This window comes from Ixodes scapularis, unplaced genomic scaffold (assembly GCF_016920785.2).
Source record: "Ixodes scapularis isolate PalLabHiFi unplaced genomic scaffold, ASM1692078v2 PGA_scaffold9__187_contigs__length_104089568, whole genome shotgun sequence".
NCBI classification, from domain to species: Eukaryota; Metazoa; Arthropoda; class Arachnida; order Ixodida; family Ixodidae; genus Ixodes; species Ixodes scapularis.
The window spans coordinates 69536627-69559936 of record NW_024609884.1 but is presented as its reverse complement, the minus strand read 5'-3'; the positions used below and the strand labels follow the sequence as shown (position 1 = coordinate 69559936).

General features: G+C 47.0%; 1 protein-coding gene across 1 annotated transcript in view; it reads left to right on the top strand.

Annotated features, from left to right (window-relative positions):
• LOC115331402 (alpha-L-iduronidase) overlaps positions 1 to 23310 on the top strand; it is a 148942-nt gene that overhangs the window by 24630 nt on the left and 101002 nt on the right. The window contains exon 2 of the mRNA XM_042287436.1: positions 624 to 761. Within this exon, the coding sequence (XP_042143370.1) occupies positions 624 to 761 (138 nt within the window). The remainder of the gene's footprint in view (positions 1 to 623; positions 762 to 23310) is intronic.

Sequence of the window (23310 nt, the reverse complement as noted above, 5' to 3'; positions counted from 1 at the left end):
CTTATCTGAAACCATCATGTAGGAATAGTGACCAAGCGACAGGTTCGCAAGTATCTTCATTTAAATAAAATAAAATAAAAACGAAAAGTAGCGTGTTCAGACAAATTCAGAGTGGCCGCTGTGTGGCCTCAGACTTGCGAAATTTGCTTGGTCATTAAGATTCACCTTCAGTATCTTGTAATTGTGAAACAAAATCTACTCGATAGAATTATCTACAAAGTGGGGTGGACGGTGGGGTTCTAGGTCTGTGAAGTGCTAAACACTGCAGATTACGCGAAATATATGGAACTAAATTGACTCACAAGAATCAGACATTTTGTTGTGGAATAGACCCTTTTCAAAAGTGCGCGCCTTTCAGTAGCTATAGCGTCGATTATTTGAGGTCGACATATTTTGGGCACGCGGTATGAGCAAGCATTGGACACGAGTACTACGTCAGCGCTCGGCGCGTACTCGGGTCCGAATGTACACGAGCGTTGCGTCAGTGCTCGGCGTGAACTCGGAACCAATCACACACCTCGTGAAGGACGCGATGCCCAAGTTATGGCGGTGTTGCGTGATGGGTTTTTGAAAGGAGTCTAGTGTTCGGCCGATAGGCGTCGGTAAGCCCCAGCTGTTTGCAGCCCACCCGAGCCGCACCAGGACCCGGGATTTTTCCTAGGGGAGGACATGCAGCAGAATCTGATCTACATCGCTTCAATTCCTGGGCACGGCAGCACTCAGGTCCGAATGCACTGGCTGCTCGATCTCATCAATGCTAGGTAAGCGGTAATGCTGCGTCTGCGTATGTGTAGAGCACGCGTAAGACACACTCGAAGTACGAAATAACGTAGGTTTTGTGCCTTATATGACATACAATGAAAGTAAATTTTGTGCCTTAAGCAATAGGTATATATTTTGTGCCTCAAGGGGTGAAATGAGCGGTGTCTGGTTGAGAAAATAGAACCCTGCTTTTCGGCACGCATAAATAAATTACGCATCGCAGAAATCTGAAACTCCGTATGATTTTGACGATGTTGGCGGCGTTGGAATTAGAAAGTTTGAACTTCAAGAACCTGGATCGAGAGATAAATCAGTAGAGCTAAATGTCTCTGTGAGCCGACGTCCACCTAGACCTATTACAGCATTCGTAAACCTGTGGCGTTTATTTTAGCGAAAACAACTTGTCAGGAAGAAAGACAACCTTGTTTTCTTTCTTGCTGACAAGTCATTTTCCCTGAAATAAATGCCACAGGCGCCCACAATGCCATTTCTAGGCTTGACGAATGTTAGGCCTAGTTGGATGTGGGCTCAAATAAATATCGTTTCTCAATGCGACGACGTCCATCTAGCCCTCCCCTTCCCCCTCCCCTCCCCTGAATACAGTTGCACAAGGCACCGTTCAAGTGCTCATTGAATGATGCCTTGCGCGACCCAGTGAAAATGCTGCTTGATTATACACGAACTCCACTCTGTCACGTTTCGGCACGGTGGTGGCGCGTCGAGTGCACTTCCGGTCTGGGGCCCAAGGGCGGAAGTCCCCATGCGAGACTTGTATTCCTGCGTTGTTTTGACAGAGTCGAGACAAAAACCAGCCTTCTCGTCAAAACGCCGCGACTGGGGCTGTACCAAAAGAGTGGAGAAAGGTCTGAAGGTCAGTTTTCATGTGCTCGGTTCGTCCGAGAACGTGGATATGTGCTGTGAAAATGGAAAACCAGACGTCGTCGGACCACGATTGCTTGGGCGGGAAGCATAGGCGTGCGCAGGATTTTTCATTAAGGGGGGGGGGGGGGGGGCGAGGTTTCCCCAGAGCGCCCCCGCCGCCCCCCCCCCCTCCCCCCCCCCCCCCCCCCCCCCGCTTTCTATCAACGCACTTCCACTAGTGTCCTTACGCTCATATTGTAGTGCTGAGACGAGACATAGTTATGAAACGTTTATTTCAACAATATTGAATTGTAACATATACAAAATATTATTAAGCAGTAGGTTTCACTTTCTTGTGAAACGTCCGCAAAGAAAGGCAGTCCCTGCGCAGCTGAGGCGTCAGTGACACAACGCGCATACAATTTTTTTTATTCTTTCTAAACCAGAGAAAGAGACGACACATATGCCATCTTTAACAGCACAGAATATTTAAAAATATTGCCTCAACGTGACTCTGCTTGTGTGGAAAATATAGTATACATACAGGGCAAACGCATGGGTGCACCTACACATGGCGAAAGCTGTCATATGGCGTCTGCAACGTTCATGCAGAGGACGAAAAGCGCCACCCAATACACAACGTAATAGCAAAGCTTAAAAGCACTAGAATATACCGCAGATTAAAAATATGCGGAACAGCAAATTACAATATTTAGTAATTATTGAAGAAAAGCGCTATGACATGCCATTTTTTTCCTTCTGAGCATCCAAATGTACAGTTGATAATCTTACTTTCTGGCGCTTGATAGAAACATGTAATAGAAACAACAAGATAACACGCACGCATTATGTCATGCTCAACAAACTTTTATCGTTTCATCCTGCTAAAAGCAATTCCTTATTGTAAAGAGGCCAAAGACTGTACCAAGAAACCTACAGTACCGTGCAAAAGAAACAAATTAAAGCGGGGGGGGGGGGGGGGGGGTCGAAACATTGAATAGAAGTTAAGTAAAAGTCCATAATTGACAGTAAAGCACATAGGCGCTGCTCTACCTCACTGGGAGTGAAGGTGGCAATTGCCTGTCTACAGATGTTTTCGAGCTTGTGACGATTGTTAGGGGGGGTTCTGCGTGAGTGCACATAAAGGGATTGCCAGAACAGTGAAGACCACACCAAGAAGGAATGCTGTTGCTCTATGGTAAGAAACGGTTGAAAGGCACCGGCACAATTCTTGCATACAACTCCCTTCAGTGCTGTCTCGTGACCTTGCAGTTCCACAAAGTTGTCTAGGAGGCATAATAAGACGACCCACTAAAGGGCCACACTTGAGATCTCCTCTGGCCTGCCAGTGAAGGGCCAGAATTCTAGCCAATGTCAGAGCAGTGAGTGATCGGGAGCGAGCATGGCTGCCGAAGAATAGCGTAGGCTTCTCTCCCCCCCCCCCCCCCCCCCCTTCCCCTTTGCTGAACACTTTCAACTGATCTTACAAGATCAACCTCAAAAGAGTCTCATATGGAGCTGCGATACGTCGGGGTGGCAGGACCAGGGCTATCAGAGGCACCTAAGTGTGCTATGGCCTGTTTCACTGGACACGCAAAGTACAAAACCAAGTGTTCCGCACATTTTGGACAAAACTGACGACATGCTGTGCGAAGAAGCATAGCTGGTTGTTTATAGTAGACCTTGTCGACGTTGTTCTGAAAATCTTCGTGGTTTCTGGGATCACCTGATAAACAGCATCAGCATCAGGTCATCCGTAACAGCAGTGGAGTGGTTTGGAGGGAGGCATTACCACGATTAATACACCAACTCAACTCTCCTACGTCACGCCGCGGTGGTGGCGCGCCGGACGCACTTCCGGTCTGGGGCGGTGGGCAGAAGTCGCCGTGCCAGACATGCATTCCTGTGTTCCCTTGGAAGAAACGAGACAAAAAAACTGCCTTCTCGTCAAAATGCTGCGACGCGGGTTGTACCAAGAGAGTCTGGAAAGGTTTGAAGATCAGTTTTCATGTGTTTTTGCCCCCTCCGTTCGTCCGAGAACGTGGATAGTAGCCGTGAAAAGGGCTAACCAGACGCTGTCGAACTACGATTGCGTGTGCGGGCAACACTTTGTGGTCGTCAGATGTATTTGCTTTGTTCCAACATAAACGAGAGAAAACCGCCAAGTTGTCCGAACCACCCACGGGTTCAGTGCGTCTTCAAATTCACACGGCCGCCTGATCGTTCGAACTTCGTCTGCTCTTTCAAACGTCTGCTTTTTGTCGTCTGCTCGTTCAAACAAAAGCGGCCCGTAGACCAAACTTTGACCCGGTGATTGCAATAAGAAGTAATTGCAGGCCTCAAAAGACTTAAGTAGGCTCGGTGTAAACAGTAGATACAAGATGCTGATCATTGGTACCAAAGGCCATCACCGACTTGTTACGCTTGGTCTGTTCCCGCTTCCGATTTTCAGTATCGACGTCGATCATCGCCGCTACCTTCTACACTTTTGCAACACGAGCGACGTCGCTACCGAAAATAGCTGAAAGAATCTCATTATGGTTTTGGCGTCCCTTCTGCGGCGTTCATGCGAATGAATCGCCGCACGTCAAATTATTTACGGAAAGTTTAGCGGCGTAACGAGCCTCGATAATTTCGCTTAGGCGATTAAAATGGTAAGACATTGCGATGAGGACGTAGAATCGACAATTCCAACGCGAAAAAGAGTATACAGACGCCGACAACGTGACATTCGAGTGGTTTGTTGACGCGGGACGCGGTGCTTCGCGTACCCCATTACGCATGCGTTCGAACTGTCGTCTGCTCTTTCAAACTTGGCTGCTTTTTGTCGTCAGATCGTTCAAACGACAGCGGCCCGTAAACCAAACGTTGACCCGGTAATTGCGATAAGAACTAAGTGCAGGCCTCAAAACACTTTTGAAGGTTGGTTGGGGTAAGTAGGCTAAGTGGAAACAGATACAAGATGTTGATCATTATTGTTACCAGTGGCCATCACCGACTTGTAATGCCCGATTCTACTTGCGGTTTTCAGTATCGACGTCCGCCATCTCAGCTACGGTCCACGCTTTTGCAGTCCGAGCAACGTCACTCTGAAAACAGCGAGCAGAATCTCATCGTGGGAGTCAGGCCTTAGCGCCCATTCTGCGGCGTTTACGTGAAATGAATCGCCGCACGTCACATTATTCACGCAAAGTTTTGCCTCGTTAGTTTTGCTGAAGCCGCTCAAGTAGTCAGACATTGTTAGGAGGACGTAGAATCAACAATTCCAACGCGAAAAAGAGCACGGGGACTGCCACCGACGCCGACAACAACGCAATTCAATGGTTTGTTTATGGGCGACGGCGGGCTTCTTGCCCACCATCCACCGCGCATGCGCAACGCCGGTGGCGTCCGCTAGGGGCGCTCCGGTTTGTTTGTAAACATGAGTTGGTGTATAAGCATGTTGAGAACAACTGGACTCAGCACACTGTCCCGTCAAACTGTTGAGCACTTGGGCAACTGGAAATAGTTCCATCGTATACACTACACTCTGAGCGCCTGAACTTGAAGGCTTCTACTATGCACACATTTAATTAATTCTACAGGGTGAAACAAGGAGACGCCAGGCTCTTTAAATCGACCGGAAAATTCGGTTTCTTAACCTATCGCGCTACGACTTTGTGCAGCGTTGCCCACAGATGGTGCATTTTTTTTGTAAAATTTGCAAAGAGCGAAGTTACCTGAGGAAAAAGTAAAAAAAGAAAAAGGCTCATTTCCTATGGAAACGCAGCGACGCACCCGGTCTGCAAACAACACGGCGCCGTTTCGCACGCGGGACAAGAGATGGCGCAAGCGGTCGCGACGCCAACTGCCGCCAACGCACGAGCAGACGACGCCGAGAGCCGGCCCTTTAGCAGACAAGGAACTGCAGTTCCTTGCTTTTACCGCGCCTGTCTTTTTTGTTTCTGCGATTGTCACCGCCTGCGGAACGCGCGCCGCTTTTGAGTCGAAAAGATCGTCTGCTAAAAAGGCCTGCTCTCGGCGCCGTATGCTCGTTTGTTGGCGGCGTTTGTTGCGCCATTTCCTGTGTCCCGTGCGAAAGGGCGCCGTGTTGTTTGAAGACCGGTGACTTCGCTGCGTTTCCATAGGAGCTAAGCCTTATTCTTTCTTTACTTTTTCCTCAGGTAAATTCGCTCTTCGCAAATTTTACAAAAAAAAATCACCATCTGTGGGCAACGCTGCACAAAGTCGTAGCGCGATAGGTTAAGAAACCGAATTTTCCGGTCGATTTAAAAAGCCTGGCGTCTCCTTGTTTCACCCTGTAGTGTTAATGAGCACCAGTGGCTCGCTGGGCAAGTCGTAGGACTCGGTCACGGAAGCCGGGCAGCTCGCACATTATAGCAGCACCTTGCCATGCTTGTGGGAGGTTCCAGCTGCAGGTTACGGCGTCGCCAAAAGGGTAATCAAAGAAATGCCATGACCAGCACAAATCTAGAGTTCTTAGCATGATCCTTTCCGTAAGTAGCGTGCTCCACTGTATTAATCGACAGGGTGACCGCCATAAACCGAACCCTGCATCCTCGTTTACATACCGATAGAACTGACGTGGGTTGCGTCTCGGGGCGTGAGTGAAGGTGCAGCAGCTCATTTGGGACCAAGTGCCCATTTTGAGAATCAGTGCAGTGGAGTCCGGTGGTTCATCTTCTGGAAAACATATCTATGTTTGCGAAAAAGGGCCTTCTCGAAGACCCAGGACGCAATATTTTGCTGCAAGTCTTAGCTTTTTATGTTCTTGGGAAAGCCATGTCTGTAGCAAAACACTGCCTGTCGTTGGGTTTCAAGGAGGTTCCTTTCCAACACCTTTCTTTCAGCTTTGACTACCTACGGTTTTGTTGGTACGCAACTTTATAAAGCATTAAATTCACATCAAAGAAAATGGTACTGCTACACTAGCAGAATATCCACAAAATGTTAGAAAGAACTTTCCAGTTGACAAAGACAAAAGTATTGTAATCAGACGCAATTGCTACCCATGCAGTTCGCCTCGTTCACAGCAGAGGCGTAACTGCAAGGCAAAGCTTCGTTGCCACAGAGCTAAATTTCTTCTAACATTTTGTGGATATTCTGCTAGTGTAGCAGTACCATTTTCTTTGATGTGAATTTAATGTTTTACAAACATTGCATACCGGTTGTAAAAGTGTTTCACGAATGTTAATATAATTTTTCCTTCAATGTTAGTTTAATGTTTTGGAAACATTAAATTTATGTTGTAGGAACGTCTCCTCTGTGTTCAAATAACGTTCGGAAAAAACATTAATCTAACGTACACATAAACGTTGTGAAACATTAAATTTTTTTCAAACGTTTGGGCCAAACAAAAAAAAAACATTATTATAATGTTTCGGTGCTACCTGGGTTGGTGAGAGCCAAGGAGGTTATAAGTACTAGGAGGGGGCACGTTGCAATATTGGTGAAGCCTAGTGATAAAAAGTTTAAACGATATTGTGCCCAACGTGACCGCCGATCTCACTGGCGATTGGTGCGCGTGACATGTCACGTGCGAGATGGATGGTTGATTGTAGAAGGATTCCTTGCAAGCTTGCGCGCGCTCCGTCCGGTAGGTGTTATCAAATCGAAAGCTAGACGAGGGCTAGCTACGGTCACGTGATGTGGTCATGTTGGGCTGATAAGTGAGGAGAGTAAGGAGGAAAATGAGAAAGAGGCCAGGCGTCAAGGGAGCATGGCTTGTGGAGGCTACGTGGCTGACGTCATGCCCCCTCCTACCCTTCTATCTTCCTTGGCGAGAGCGGAGAGAGAAAAAATGCCCTCCCACTTTCACCCCACTCGTCGTCTGCTCCGCCGAGTGTGCTGTACCTAACATCCGGATGACGTTCAAACTTGGTTTAAAATCGCGCCGTTTTCAAGCGCAGATGCGCGGATTTTATATGAAAGTTATTGTGTAATGCAATGCTCGACAAAAAGACTAACCGAGTCCGATTGCGCTGATACCTGCGTGCGAATAAAAAAAAAAAAAAGGGAAATAGTGTTAGAGTGGCCAGTCCTCTGGCGAAAAGTAAATCCGGTTGCAGTAACTTTGTATATACGAAGTTCGTACTGCTGTAGGCCCTTAGCGACAATGAGTGGAAGTTTGAAGTAACAAATAAACCGTGCTCTACTGACACAATAGGCGCAGTGGTCGGGGGTAGTACTGCCGGCTGACTCCACTGCTAATGAAGTAACGGAACAAAGATACGCTAGTTAATCTTGTGGCTATAAATATTCTAAGAACGCGAACCACTTCACAACGGCAGCCACGAGCGAGAGTTCGATGTTCGGTACAGCCCACCGGTACAGCCTAAAGATGGAAAACGGCAACCTCGCGGTTTGTCGTCTGCTAGCGGCAAGGAGGTTAGAAGGGTAGGAGGGGGCGCGGCGTCAGCCGCGTAGCCTACACAAGCCATGCTCCCTTGTCGCCTCGCCTCTTTCTTATTTTCCTTCTTACCCTCCTCACGTATCGGCCCAGCACGTGACCGTCGCGTGGTTGATGGTTGCGGGTAGCAGGGACCGTGGTGCTGGTGGGTTTCATTTATCAGTCATCACAGCCAGAAACTGTGGCCCGCGCCCAGCCGACCGATTGTACGCCAGCTACGCTTCGTTATGCCTTCTGTATTGGCCTCGAGATCGACCTAGAGGAGGCGCTACGGTCGCGCTATCATCATCATCAAAGCGGGGATAGGAGAACGGCCACCCCATAGGCTTTCCACGTTCGCGCGCGAGACGGCGTAGATTCTTGCGTTTAGTTTGTCATATACATGGTATTCCTAGGTAAACAATAACAAACATGGCGGAACTTCCGGCGGGCAGTCGTCTCATCCGGTCTGGCGCTCTCGCTGTGTGTTTTGATGGGCGAAAATGAGCAGCGGATATTTTAAGTGCCTTTCAGAAGAAAATAAGAGGCGGTATATCGAGAAGCTAACCTACCATGGGTCAGTATGCCTCCCTGACCCCTATGACACCAAGAACGCGACTCTTTTCTCATCCGATTTGGTGCTTTTGCCGAAAGTTACGTGGCCGGGAGGCACTCACTTGATCGAATGACATTTTAGCGAACGCCCACGTTTCATCGAACGACACTTTAGCGAATAGTCGGACGCCGCGAAGCGGCGTTTTCGGGTGGGCCAAATGAGTTCATATTTTTGTAATGAGTTGCCGCAGACTGTCGCCGCGAAGCGGCGTAAAGCGCAGCGCGACGGATGGGTTAACGCGCGCCCCCGTTATTCGCTAAAACGACCATTCGCTCAAATGTCGCCGTTCGCTAAAATGTCATTCGCTCTTGTGATATGGACCCCAAATTTTGTGGGGCATTGAAAAGGAGCCAGTTGCAAGGCAAAGCTTCGTTGCCACAGAGGCACCAAAGCACACCGACTTTAGTGTTGCAAAGGCGGGACTCGTAGTTAATCCACAGTGGCCGTACCTGGGAGCTAGCCCAGATGGGATAGTCAGCTGTGCATGTTGCCCCCAGGCTACGCTCGAGATCAAGTGCTCGTACAAATACAGACACGTGCATCTAAGCACAGTGAAGGACAAAGATTTCTATCTTGACGCAGACATGACACTCAAGGAAAACCATGCACATTATTTCCAGTTACAAGGCCAGATGGCTCTCACTGGGCTTCAGATGGGGTATTTTGTAGTGTGGACGGAGTGCTCTCTGGTGACCATAAGGATATAAAGAGATGAGCAGCTGTAGGAGGAGCTTCTGACAAAGCTGGAATCCTTTTTCTTAAGACACATCCTGCCCGAGCTGGTCACGCGGCGGCTAGATCCAGATGGCGGACGTTCTGCTGTGGCAGTGTACTGCACTTGTAAGAAGCCAGAGAAGGGTCGCATGATAGCATGTGACTCGGACACATGCACAACTATCTGGTACCATTACACGTGTGTAAATCTGAAAAGAAAACCATCAAAGAAGTGGTATTGCACGAGCTGCAAATAAGTGTACTATGTTGGAAATTGCCAGCAGGGAAATAATGTCCAGTTTTGAAGGACATTTATTAGCTTTTTGTGCTAGGTATCTTTTCCTACTGCAGAAGAATTGTCACTGCACCAGTTTTTCAATCTGGAGGCCCCTTTTAGCCACCATTAACTAGCAACTCTCACTTCTCACTGCATGTTCCAATTCTTTTGCAATATTCTCTTCTGTCAGTTACGCATTCTGCTCTTTGTGTGTTCATGTGAATAAAAAAAGTTGTTTATTGCTGTTTGCATTTGTAAGATCCTGCATGCTTTTTGAAGAACAGATCAAGAACCACCATCCTTCTTCTTGCCAAAAATTGAACTGCGCATATTTACAAGGGCAGCACATATAACGACGATTTTGTCAATCGTTGCCATGCCCCTGTCCCCCTTTTTTTCAGAAGTGAGACAGGAATGATGCGCTGCAGGAGGTGGAACTTCTTCAGCTGACCAATGGTTCTCTCGACTTGTATCCGAACACTGGAGATCCTTCGGGACACTTCAACTTCTTGGCGTGTTAGCTGAGTCTTCCCTCGTGTATAGGCCGGGACTATCAGGGAAGCCCCACGAATAGCTAGAAGTTCTTCAATGGGAAATCCCCTATCGGCCATCACGAGGTCCCCGCTCTGAATGAAGTCCAAAAACCCACAGTGTCTTGTGAGCTCCAGATCGCTCACCTTCCCACCCCAGCATTTAGAAATGAAACAGATCCCTCCACTTGGACAAATGGCGATTAAGAACTTTACCGTGTTATGATGTTTGTAGGACGAGAACGTTTGCGTCCTTGCCTTAAAGGTGCATGGTCGCTCTATGAAGATTTCCGAGCAATCAATGATGCACCGAAGGTTCCGTAGCATTGGTACCTTGCACAGCTTTGGTAGCCGCTGTCTAACTGTGTCCGCTTTAGGTCAGAGAATGCATGGAGACAGCTCAACACTGAGGATGTTAATCCAGGCATGGAAGACTTTTGATACAGTTCCAGGAGAAATTCCAAACCTGGACGATAGGTCCTTGTTGAGGAGGCCGAGGCGGAGCTTCATCAACACCATCAGGAGTTGGCTCCAGTGCGGTATCTTGGCACTGAAGTTTGGAGTGTAGAGTGCCAGAATGTAATGGAGCAGAGCCCAGAACATTCCGCTGCTTGGTAATCCTGTAAAGAACTCCACCTCCGAGTCATTCTTGAGGTCGACGTTACCATACACAGTTTTTGTTTCTTCTTTGAGAGCTTGATTTTCCATTTGCAGCCTCCTATTTTCTTCCAGAAGAGTGTCAATGTCAGCGCTAGACAAATCTGTTTCGCACGACACACCTGTTATCTCTTCCTCATCCATTGGTGCATCGGGCGCGTCGGGGGCACCGGCCGCGTCAGGCGCGTCGGTCACTTCGGGTCGCATCCGTGACGACGCACGATGATACCGCCGCAGTGCAGCAGGGCTCCGCCGTGATGAAGAAGCCCGATGAGCAAAGATGTGTGGCACCCAGTCTGGGTGATTGGGATCGTCAGATGGTGATCCTAGAGGAAGTTGAAACAAAACGAAACTTATGGCTGCGCTGCTCGCGAAGGCCTGAGGACGTGGCAGCTTTACAAAATAAAGCGGTAATCTTCTCTACAAGTATACATAGCACTCGTACTTACCAGTTGTGAAATGCTTGCTGCAAATCCTTGTATCGTTATTGGGCACAAACCCAACGCGTTTAATAGCGACGGCCCAAGCTTGGCGGCGTCCCTCGTTCCTCGGAAATCTAAATAATTTAACTTTTGACAGTCTGTTGGTCCCGGCCTGCATTGTGCAGCCAACTGCACAACACTGTGGCATCTTCCCTGTGACCTGATGTTCAGAAGACTAAACTGACTAAACGGTAATATAAAATGCTGAAGCACAGGGAGCTACTCGCAAGAGCTCCCTCCCATAGTTGCCTGTGTCAGGCAATCGACGCACTTACGTCCAGCGGCGTCATTTCGCAGAAATATACAGAAACAAAATTGTGAAGCCGACTGTTAAACTCTGCGGCATCCTCGTAAATGGTAAACACCCAGAAAACGCAAAATATGTGGGCAGAATAACCGAACGAACACAACCTGCTGAACGCGTTGCCACTGAAAAACATGTAAACAAAACCCGAACCGGAAAAGATTTCTGCCCACTGTCATGGCGACCGGAAGTGCCCGGAATGCCATGTATACTATTAGCCACGAGAGCGAACACAAGCGTCGCTGCGGTCGCCGCGCCCTGATTGGGTGAGGTGTACCGTGACGTCAGGGGGAGGACTCCGCTCCGCGATCTCGCATCGGCTCGCTTCCCAACACCGGTTTCCTGGTTTGGCGTTGTGTGCCGCAAGCTGTTTAAGGAGCTGGACTTCGTTTACCCGATGTACAAGACGTTAAGTTAGGCCGATATTGACGTGCTTCCGTACATTTTATAAGCCTGCTGGTCCTTTTTACCTTTAAAATTGGGTTACAAATCCCAAAAGCTATCGGCGGAGGCAATTCCGCCGATGAACCTTCCCGTCCGTACACACGACACAAGGCAGTCTTGCAAGGGGTCGGTGAAGCGGTGGCGCAAGTGTTTCAGACGCTGGAATTCTGTTCCTTGCATGTTCATGATTTAGGACGATATTACATCCCGCTTTCAAGGCATTTGAAGTGGCATTTGTATCATGGGCCTTTAGTCGGTTGGCAAATTAGCTCGCGACCCCGACTCTGCGCTGCCACTGTGCATGCGCTGGTTCGCAGATGTTTTAAAGGCCCTGCGTCTGATGATCTTGGAAGTGCTCGTGGAACAGGGTTGTTTAACATAAATGTAGCTTCTTCGTGAAATAATTATATAGTTTATACACGTATGCAGGCATATTTCTTAGAAGATGCACAATTACTGGAAATTAGTTTGTATGGTAGCAGCAAAAACGGCCGAATCGCCCCCATTTGCCTGTATGATATGTATTGAACTGCCCAAAAATATTCACAGCTATAATGACGTAATTTGGAATGTTTACACTTTTCTCTGACATTCTTTATTCCAGCCTTCGGTATTCGGAAAATAAACCGTTTAGTCTGAATTGTCATTTACAATTAAAAGAGACACTGCTGCAGGTCCCCAAAAGCTTCCTCAGCCTCCTAACTCCCTACAGCGGGACTCTATGACAACAGAGGAAAACAGGAGTAAAAGCAAGCATTCGAACGTCTGTCCAGTTGTAGATGCATCACTAGTAGCAGAAAATGTGGAACCTATGAAGGGCGACAGTCTGCGTGAGAAAAGCTTCTGGTATTTTTTGCTTCAGGACAATTTGATTTAAGTAAAATCTCAATTTTAGGGCTTAAGGGACTAATAACGAGCTAGACACCTTCGCTTACGTTTGTTATACATTACTTGAGGGTTGATATAAACAAGTCCACAGATACCACCCGTGTATTCCATTGAAATACTATCCGAATCCAGCAAAGGTCAAATGCGAGCAATGTATATATTAAATGTTCCTTGTTTTTCTACTTTGCCCCTGCACTTGGGCTGTCTTACTTGCGATTCTCTCCCCATGGCCCAGACTGTATTTAGCATGTTGCTCGTGCAGCATGCAGCTCTTCTGCTTCGGCGATCTTGTTTAACAACAGAGATACAAAAAAAAATAGTATACATAACCTGCCAATTCATTCAGACCATCAGCAGCATTTATTGTGCGAGACGTAAATCTATAGTGATGCTCCTGCAATTGTGGCCATATTTCTTTATTTTCCTATACCAGCTGTGATTCATGCGTTGCCCGCCCCGTCAACCATGCTTAAAATGTTGGTTGAAGTTTCGCCTGCAGCTACAGGCCATACCTCAATAAAGGCACATATAAAATTTACACTTCTTACGGAAAACACGCAAAAAAACATTAAATAAAAACGAGCGCGCCGTCAGCTAGTGTTGTCACAGCCTCCACAGGGCGAGCGGGGCGAGTCGGGGAAAAATTCTCTCCTCGCCGTGACGTCACCTCCGCTCGCCGTTAGGGGGTGCACCCGTCATGGGGCACTCCAGTAAGGAGTGTCCCATGACGGTTTCGCCGCCTACTACAAATGGAGGGCAACCGGACTCGCCTTCTCCCATAGGAACAGATGAGTGTCCCCCACAAAAATGGCGAAAGGGCGGTCAAGGTCAAGTGGAAAGGGTGTGCGCGTGCGCAGACGCTTACTGGAAAAAGGTCCATTGGTGAGAAAACTATTTTAGCGGTAGAGGATGCGGTACTGTTCGGTGCTTCAGTGAAGATCGAATGGTGTTGCCAGCGTGCGGCCTAAATTTATATAATCGCTTCTGTGGGAGCGTCGTCTGCTCTATGCAGACGTTGGAAAGCATGGATCACCACGACTGATGCCTGTTTCCGGCTGAACTAGAATATTTATGTTAAATATCTGTTTCTTTTAAAATGGATGTGTCGGTTCATCAACGCGGGAATTAAAAGAAAAAACCATAAATTCCAACCCAGATAACATAATACTGGTACTGCGGGCTGTGAAATCGCAGCTTCTATGCTTTTATTTAAACTTCTAGCTTTTTCAGTAATATAAATATTTGGAATGAAGATAAGTTAGCGCTGTATTGGAAATTACTACGCTATTGAGTTCCTCTGCCCTTTTACGCCATAGTGTGGGTAAGTTTTTTGGAGTCAGAACAAATCTTCTGCGTTGCGACGAGGAGAGCGTCTCTTCTAGTTAAGATCAGCAAATTGCACGGTTGGCAGGATAACGGAAACAAGTGAAACAAACTGTTTTAATATATCTGCCGTGACTGTAATAAACGAGTGTAACCGAGCAACGCAGCAATGTTTGTTATTAAATGCTTTTCTCGGTAGTGTGAGTTCACCCGCTTCAATTTTCTTGGTGAGGGCCGCGGATGTCAAGAGGCAAATACTGTAAATTTCTGGCTAAAGAATCTTGTATTCAAACACAGTAGACTCTCGACCCCAACAAACGACGCGCACCACGACATAGACAACATCGGCCGCAGTGACACTCTTTTACTGATGAGGGCTAGCGCCCTTCACGAGACTTTCCGAACAGCCTCCGCCCTCACCTAACGTATATCGGGATTGGGCAGTTCATCGATTAACTTTCAGATTATTGAAGTAATGCTTCAATTGCAATATTTTTTGACGGTTAATTTTAGTCTTTTCGCTGGAGAAAGTCAACAAGAAGTAAAAAATGCCTGCTTTAATATTCTTGACGTCTCTATTTCTTTTGTGACACAGGCTTGCACGGTAAACCACTTCAGCGTGCTTGTCATTTCACCGAGGGTGATTATACTGTTTAAATAATAACTTAAGAATTACTTCATTTTAAAAGGCTTCCCGTGTTCCTATTTATGTAGGACACACAACGTGAAGTTTAGAATGGGAATGCAATATGCCATTTATGACACAGTAAAACCAGTAAAAAAATGTGTAGTTTTAACGTCTTTCACGCAATGTGACCGGCGAAAAGTCAGCATACGGATTTATTGATTGATTAGTTTATTAAAGGATAGCGATCAGTCGGGTTAATTTTCTAATCAAACCACAGCCCCACTCAACATCCAATGCTTTATGAAAGCCGCGGTTTGTGCGAGATAACAAAAATACGTGGGACCAGCGATTGTATACAAACCAACACACTAAGATTATGGAAGCTTCCGACTTCATAATAATCGCTTTGCTGAATTTCTACGCATGGGAAACGATAAAACACAACCTTTTGTAAGAAGAAACGGCAACAAAAACATAAAACATTGAATAAGGAATGTCAAGCTCAGCCTGAAACGGGCTTGCGTCGTCGAGATCCATGCTTCTGAGCGTGCGCCCGTAGCGGACGACGCACGGCGGTATCTCCGCATTCGCGCGTTTCCAATTTCGGCCGCACGGTGGCGACACGGTTCGATCTCGAGGCGAATACAGACCGTTACCTTGCTGAAAACGATAGTATTCAACGTGGAACGTCAGCGCTGTGACGAAGTCTGTTCGCGTGTTTTGGGTAATGTACCTTGCATCTGCGGGGAGTGTTCTCTTTATCTTCTGGCCACTAATTACTGCAGTAGCCAAAGAAAGAATAAATTATATGCACACATGATTACGTAACTATGTCGACTCGACAGATTGAACCAATACTTACGCATTTTTACGGCGATGATTTCCGCGCTCGCCTGCAAATGGTAGCTGCACTCTCATATGTTATATATCACGCTACAATACGTTTGGCTTTTTCTTTTCGTTGCGGCCACTATGCAAGTCGTCCATTCGGACGTTTTATTGCTGTCGTGACAAATATAACCAACTCAACTTGACTCGAGGTTGAGAGATGTTTTAATGACAATTCGAAGTGCACGGAGCACACCACGCTCCACTTCGATGGGGTCCAGCCACCGCCGCGACCAACGGCCGAAATTGCAACGTGACCCCTCCTAGTATTCATAACCTTGGCTAGCGGAGTCGGGCGCGTGCCCTCTCTCTCGTTTTACACCCCCGACGTCCGAAGCCCCCAAAAGCTTCACGAGCCCTCCACTGCAAAAACACTGCTATGAGGCGCGGGGAGCGGACAGACACGTCGCAAAGTGAGGCCGAGTAACTGCGAGATTAGCGCCGAAAGGCTGGCGTTTATTTGTCCTGAAGCTCAAGGAGACGCGACGCAGTTGAAAAAAAGGCTTTTCCCCTCTCCTAGCCAACGTAGGGACTCTCGCCCACTACACACTGAATGCTCACTTAAAGGAGGCAACAAAATGGAGCACTCGCTCTGAACCTCATCTGGTGCTCCCGTAGTTTGTGCTGTACTTACAGAATCGCGTGCTCAAGGGCAGTCCAAAGGTGACCTTTTTGCGTTGCCTTTCCTTTCAAAACTCAAAATATGCAGGTCTTCTAAGATTCAAAGATCGTTCGAGAAACCTTGGTACCTCCACCAACGTTTTTACATTAAACATAATAAACAAGCAGTGCTGGAAAGTACTTTAAGTAGATGGTAAAGTACTACTTCAAGTAGGTTTAAAAAACTTATACTTTACTTGAAGTACATTCTTTGAGCATGTACTTGTACTTTACTCATTACTTACTTATTTTTTCTAGTACTCCCCCAGGAAAGTGCAATTCCCGACTTAAAAGTACATTCCCCAAATTTGAAACGAAAAAATGGCGAATCGTCATGTAAAAACGCGCTGTCGTGTTTCGAGACTTCATCTGGTCAATTCCCTGAGTGAAATTATGGCGGCTAAAAGACCGATCAGAATAAGGGCCTTATAGGTTGTTTGTCTTAAATAGTTCATCAGCGAGAGTAAATCAACGACTCTGTGGCGACTTGACTTCATCCGAAATTTGCCGCCATTTCCGAAAAAAGCTGATGAACCTCCGTTTACACCTAGCAGGCATACCAGTTAAAAAAATGTATAGGGGATGAAAGGGCATAATAAAATATTGTATTAAAAGTATTTGTACTTTATTTTGAAAGTACATTGTATTTATAATACTTTACTTCAATTACATCGCACCCGGTTTACTTACTTCTTCGCCTGAAGTACATAACCTTTAATTTACTTTGTACTTTACTTAAGTACTTTTTGGATGTACTTTATGCAACACTGTAAAAAAAAAAACACTATCTGCAAAATCAAGCTCAGGCAGTGTTAAACCTCAAAGTAGAAATCATGCATACGCAGTACATCATTGACCACAAAAAAAGAAGTAAAAAACCATTAGGCACGCAAAAGCAGAATCATCTGTTAAAGCATTTGTGTGAAAACACAAGCCACTTTATATTTGGCTAGCAGAATGTCACTAACGGATCAAAACCTATGTACTTTCTTGTTAGCATAAAAAATGCATACATAAAAGTAACTTCAAAAGTAATTCGCTACTTTTTAACGGTAGTTAGTAATTTACTCAATTACTCTCCATTTGAGTAATTTATACTCTACTCAAATTACTTTTGAGGTCAATACTCAGTAACTTAACTTAATTACTTTTTTTTTAGTATTTGTACATGTCTGGTCCAGGGCAAGGAAGGCGACGGGAGGGAAGAGCAAGGCGCAACAAGTCCACAACTAGTCCGTCATCCCCAGCGAGAACAGGAAAGTCAGGGCGAGCAAGAAACCTGCTGCGAAAAGGAGGTCCAGAAAGCGCAACGTGGCTGGGCAGTCTGGCGTGGAAAAATCCGCTTTGAAGAGAGCTTCGCGCAAGAGGTAACTGTTCCGCCTTTGCAGGCTCCTGAAGGTTGGAATAAAGGCAAAATTTAACAAACTGAGAAGGGTTTTCCTGGTGTCTATGCAGCTCTTCTAGGGACAGTAATGCTCAAAATTAAACAATTTATTTTTTAGAATACTCAACTGTGCTCTTAATTACCCGGAGGGAATAAAAGGGACCATGAAACGGCACTGAATATTCGAACTTCACTATTGGCGACTTTCACCACATGTTTCTGAACCTACTTTCACGGCTTCGTCTTTAGACCATGCACCAGGCGCTGTGAATATCTGATTCGCTAGAGAAGGCTGGAGAGCGAACGTGCCGCCTCAGCTTTCTGTTATAGACGTTTTGCAGCAGCTGTGCATGGACGCCGCCATAACTGACCTTCAGTTTTTGTTTCCTCTTATTTCGTTTATTTCACTTCATCTTTACCATAGCAGGCCAGGTTATTGCCACATTATATTCAACTGTGTCCTTTTCTAAAGCACCGGCCTTTGTAGAGGATCGTCAACTACCGTTTCAGTTGCTCGGCACCTCGGTAAGACAAGAGAAGGTCAGCAATGGCGGCTGTAATTTGGCGCGTGTGTAAAGCGTCTATAGCCGCTGAGTGCCGTCGATTTCGCAGGAGTGGAAAAAAAAAATTGGGTTGTGTGTGTGTTTATACAGCCTAGAACTTGGTCTGCCTCACAGGGGCGACGAGTCTCCCAGCTGTAGATGAGCAATTTAGCCAGTGCGGTTCAGCCGCTAGCCTGGGGTCTTTAACGTGCATCACGCAGTAGTGATACACGACCGCACGCCGGTACGATGCTCATCCAGATCGAAACGGGCAGGGGTGGGGCTCGAACCCAGGATCCCTGGGTTCTGCAGCGCGAGCTTTCGCTCCACGTGCTCCGAGCTGGTGTGCGCTAGACCACTCGGCCACCGATTTTTTTTTTTTTTTTCTTTATTGCAAGATTTTGACAGTGAACAAAGATTCACAATGCACGATAAATTTCACTTGAACATGTGCAATATTATATTGACGACGCTAGTGAAGGCGACGATAGAACGTCGCCTGTAAGGTTTGGAGAGGCGGTGAGAATTGTTAAAATTCTCTCATCATCGACAGCTTCAAAAATGCAGGCAACCACTCCAGTTCCAGACATACTTTCTCGTAGACAGCTGCTATCAAGTTTATATTTTCAATGAAATAATACCGTACTGGACGGGCATCCAGATCCGCGTGACGAACTGCCATCCTACATCTCCAAATAGCATGCAGGCCCAGTAAAAATACGAGATCATATGGGAAAGGCGTCCCTTCCACAGACAAAAAGCGTATTCCCCGAGCCGTGAGCGGTAGGTCTTTTTTAAGAGTGCGTTGGAGCACGTCCCAGAACAGGATAGCATCCCAGCAGTCCAGGAACACGTGCTCCACGGTCTCCGGTTTCTTGCACAAAATACAATCCTCGCTCCATGGTACAAACATGCCCTTTTTTGCTAACCATGTCTTTACTGGAAGCGTGTTGGTATGTAGTTTAAAATAAAAGGTTTTCACAGATCCGGGAACTAGCATTCTTTTCACGCGGGAAAGCACATCACGGTCAGTACTGTCGGAGAACAAAGAGCGATACAATGGGACGGGAAACAGGCATTCAACAAGATCTCGCTTCAGACGCTTTCGTGTGACAAAGTTTAAGTACTCTCTTGAAAATCGCACACTAAGAAATTGGTACGCACAAACAACCTCTCTAAGAAAGCCCGTTACTTGGCCTTCACATGTGTCACACGTCGAAACAATGAACTCGGGTAACTCTCTGAACAACCGTACTTGAATGACAGTTCTCAGAAACGGGTCATCCTGGTCTCGCAAAAAGAAAAACCTCGATACCAGCTGTCGTATGAACAAATGCGACAAACTAAGCCCACCCGACTTCACGCGGCGAAAAAGGTTATCTCGTCTAGTCCTTTCCCAGGTAGACTTCCATATGTACACGGCCATCACCCGGTGCATGCGTTGCAAATGCACACGAGAGCAGTGCAGAACCTGTAACAGGTACCAAATCTTTGCAACAAAAAATAAATTACACACTGTTGCCCGTGCGAAGATAGAAAATTCCTTGCCACCCCACTTCGCGGCTTTAAGACTCATCTCCTCTGTTTTGTTACGCCAGAGCTCGTTGCTTTCACGGTAATTGTTCAAAGGCACTCCCAAGTATACGCCGGGCTCTGTAGACCACTGAATAGATTCAAACACACGCGGAGTCACGTCCCAGTGGCCGTGCCAGATCCCCAAGCATTTCGCCCAGTTCACAGCACACGCTGTCTGGGCGCAATATGATCTCGTGAGTTGAACAGCCGCTGAGACGCTTTCTCTATCACTACAAAAAATCGCAACATCATCTGCGTACGCTAATATTTTAACATCACATGCATTTAAAGAAAAACCACGTATGTTCCCACTCTTTATGACACTTAGGCAGTAGGGCTCAAGAAATATGGCGAACAACAACGGCGAAAGTGGGCACCCTTGCCGAACAGAGGATAACACAGAAATGCGTTTAGTTACTTGTTTGTTAATTACAAGACTAGTCGTGCACTTACTATAGGCCATCTTTACTCCATCAAAAATAATTTTACCCACGCCAACATGGTTTAGAATGCAAAAAAGAACATCATGGGACACTCGATCAAAAGCTTTTTCAAGATCGACTTGCAACAGAGCAACTTTCCGGAAATTAGCATCACATAGTTCCAACACACTACGCGCAACATGAATGTTACTCATAATCGTACGTCCCTTGATACCGCACGTTTGATGTTCTCCCACCACATCTCCAATAACCGATTGCATTCGTCTCGCAAGGATTTTCATTAGAATCTTATAGTCCGTATTAGCTAGTGTAATGGGCCGGTAATTGGCTACATTACGAAGTTTATTAGTGTCTTCACTTTTGGGGATAAGGACTATGTGGGTAAATAAAAAGGAAGGGGGAAAAACTTGGTTTTCATAACATTCGCGGTACACTTGTAACAAAATACAAGCTAAATCTTTTTTATACTTTTTATAAAAGGCAGCACCCAAACCATCAGGGCCCGGTGATTTTCCGCTTTGCAAATCATCAATGGCTCTTTCTACTTCGGACAGACCTATCGGCTGTTCTAACCATTCTTTTATTTCACTACCTATCTTTGGCAGAAGGGGCAAAAAATTTTCTGTGAAACCTTCTTCTTTTGGGGCTTTGTGGCTCAGTAAGTTTTCGTAGAATTCAAGAAAGGCTCCCTCAATTATGCTAGAGTCACGCGTCGTGGTACCCTGATAATCAATTTCAGTTATTTCATTGGCGCGTGCGTATCTCTTTTCTGTGGCTAACGCTCGTTTTGTTGGTGCTTCACCCGCGAGAAACTTTTCTGCCCGGGCACGTATTATCGCACCTCTGTAGTGCTCAGTATCTATGAGCTGTAGCTTGCTTTTTATTTTATTAATGTCATCTATAAATAACCCGGGGGATTTACACTCTTCTAGAACAAGCTCCTTTAAAGTTGAGCGCAGCTGCTTTTCCTCTTTCTCTTTCTCGTACTTTAGAATGGTTGATCTTTCTATGGCGTCCATTTTAACTACTCGTTTAAATTCTTCCCATTCTCCGGTCATCTCGCTCCCGCAGATGTTCCTAAAATTTTCAATCCTTGCATTTATCTTGTCGTTAAACACCTCGTCGTCAAGGAGCTTGTAATTCATTTTCCAGTTGTGCCAATCAAATCGGTGTCGTTCTTTTCTTTTTGATCCTAACCCGAAAGTCACGAGGCAGTGGTCGCTAAAGCACACCTGCTCGACACTATAGTGTCCACACAGCGGAACTAGCTCAACTGACACGTATGCTCTGTCTAGCCGTGCGTGGCTACTTCCTTGGAAATGTGTGAACTGCACGCCCTTCGTGCCCTTTCCGCAATGTGCCACGTCCTCCAAGTAATGCTCATTTACCAGTTCATTCCAGACATCGGCACTGCTATCCCTCCGGCGACTATGAGGGGTCCTGTCTTCTGGAGCACATGTACTGTTAAAATCCCCCACCACCACAAGCAGTCGTTCGCACTTTAAATATTCCGCTATACTTTCAAAAAAATGGCATCGTTCCGTCTCTACAGTCGATGCGTAGATACAGATTATACGAAACTTTTGATCTGAAAAGCAAATATCACAATACACGACTCTCCCATCTTCACGCGAAGCAACATTCTCAACAATAATACCTAAAGCATTTTTCAAAAAGATGCATACACCTCCCGACCTCCCTACCGCATGGCTTACGCATACATCGTATCGCGACTCAAATTGGCGCACCATCTGCTCGGTCTGCTCCTCGCTCTCAATCTTGGTTTCCTGGACCGCTATCACGTCGAGGTCGTTTTCCAAGAACAACCTTCTGAGCTGGCACTGCCTTCGCCTTGCAGACAGTCCTCTTACGTTCAGGGTAGCTATACGCAGTGCGACCTCGAGCTGTTTCATAGCTTTAAAAACTTAGGAGCTTATGACCTTGCGCCAGCTATCAGACACTTGCCAATCAGGGGGTAGCGGGGAACCAGCTTACTGTGACAGCCGGTCTTCACGAGCCCTCGACGGCGAGCGGCTGCGTGTCGTATAGCGTCCTTTTTTCCCGGCGAGCTTCCACTGATATTCCAGGCGTCGCAGTGCCTGCTCGCTGGCAGCAGCACTGCGTACACCCAAGTCCTCCAGTCGCCGCTTCGAAGTGATCGCGTCCAGGGACATTTCCTCGCTGGGGCTGTTCTCCGGTGCCACTTCCTTTTCCTTACACGTAGCCGTATTCTCCGCTGCTTCCTCTACTGTAGCTGCATCCGAACCGGCTGAGTGCTCGAAATCCCCCGTGGTGTCCTGGAGCTTCGTGGTCGGCATCTCGGTTGGCGCTGTGACCACAAAAGGCTCCTTTTCTCCGTCAGGTTTCCCTTCACACTCCTTGCTAGCGGTTACTGTTGCCTTTGAAGTCGCCGACGCTACAGACGCTTGCGTTGAGGGCGCCGCCGCCTGTTCCGCCTCTTGTTCGTCCATCACAAGCTCGTTCGTGTCTTCCTCGGCCTGGCGTCCTCCTGCGACACGAGCGTAGGATCGAACGCAGTCTTGGCGTTCGTGACCATATCCACGGCTCTCACTACAGCGAGGCGCCCTACAATCACGGCGAATGTGTCCAGACCGTTTGCACCGCAGGCACATTGGTGCACGTCCTGGAACAACCACAAGTACAGGGCCGCCGGTGAACCGAAGCTGGTGAGGCAAGCGTTCCAGCGTCATGCCTTCCTTCAGTGACAGCCGCGCCACCCGGGTCGACGACTCGACGCCGTCAAACCCGTCGATGTGCCATTTTTCTCGGATTATCTCTCTCACCACGCCAAACTCCTCCAGTGCCCTTTTCAGGGCTTCGTTGGGCACGTCGAAAGGCACCCAGTGAAGCTTGAGTCGGACCTCTCGTCGATCAGGGTCCATCGGCACACACCAACCTCCTTTCACCTTGAACTTGCCAGACA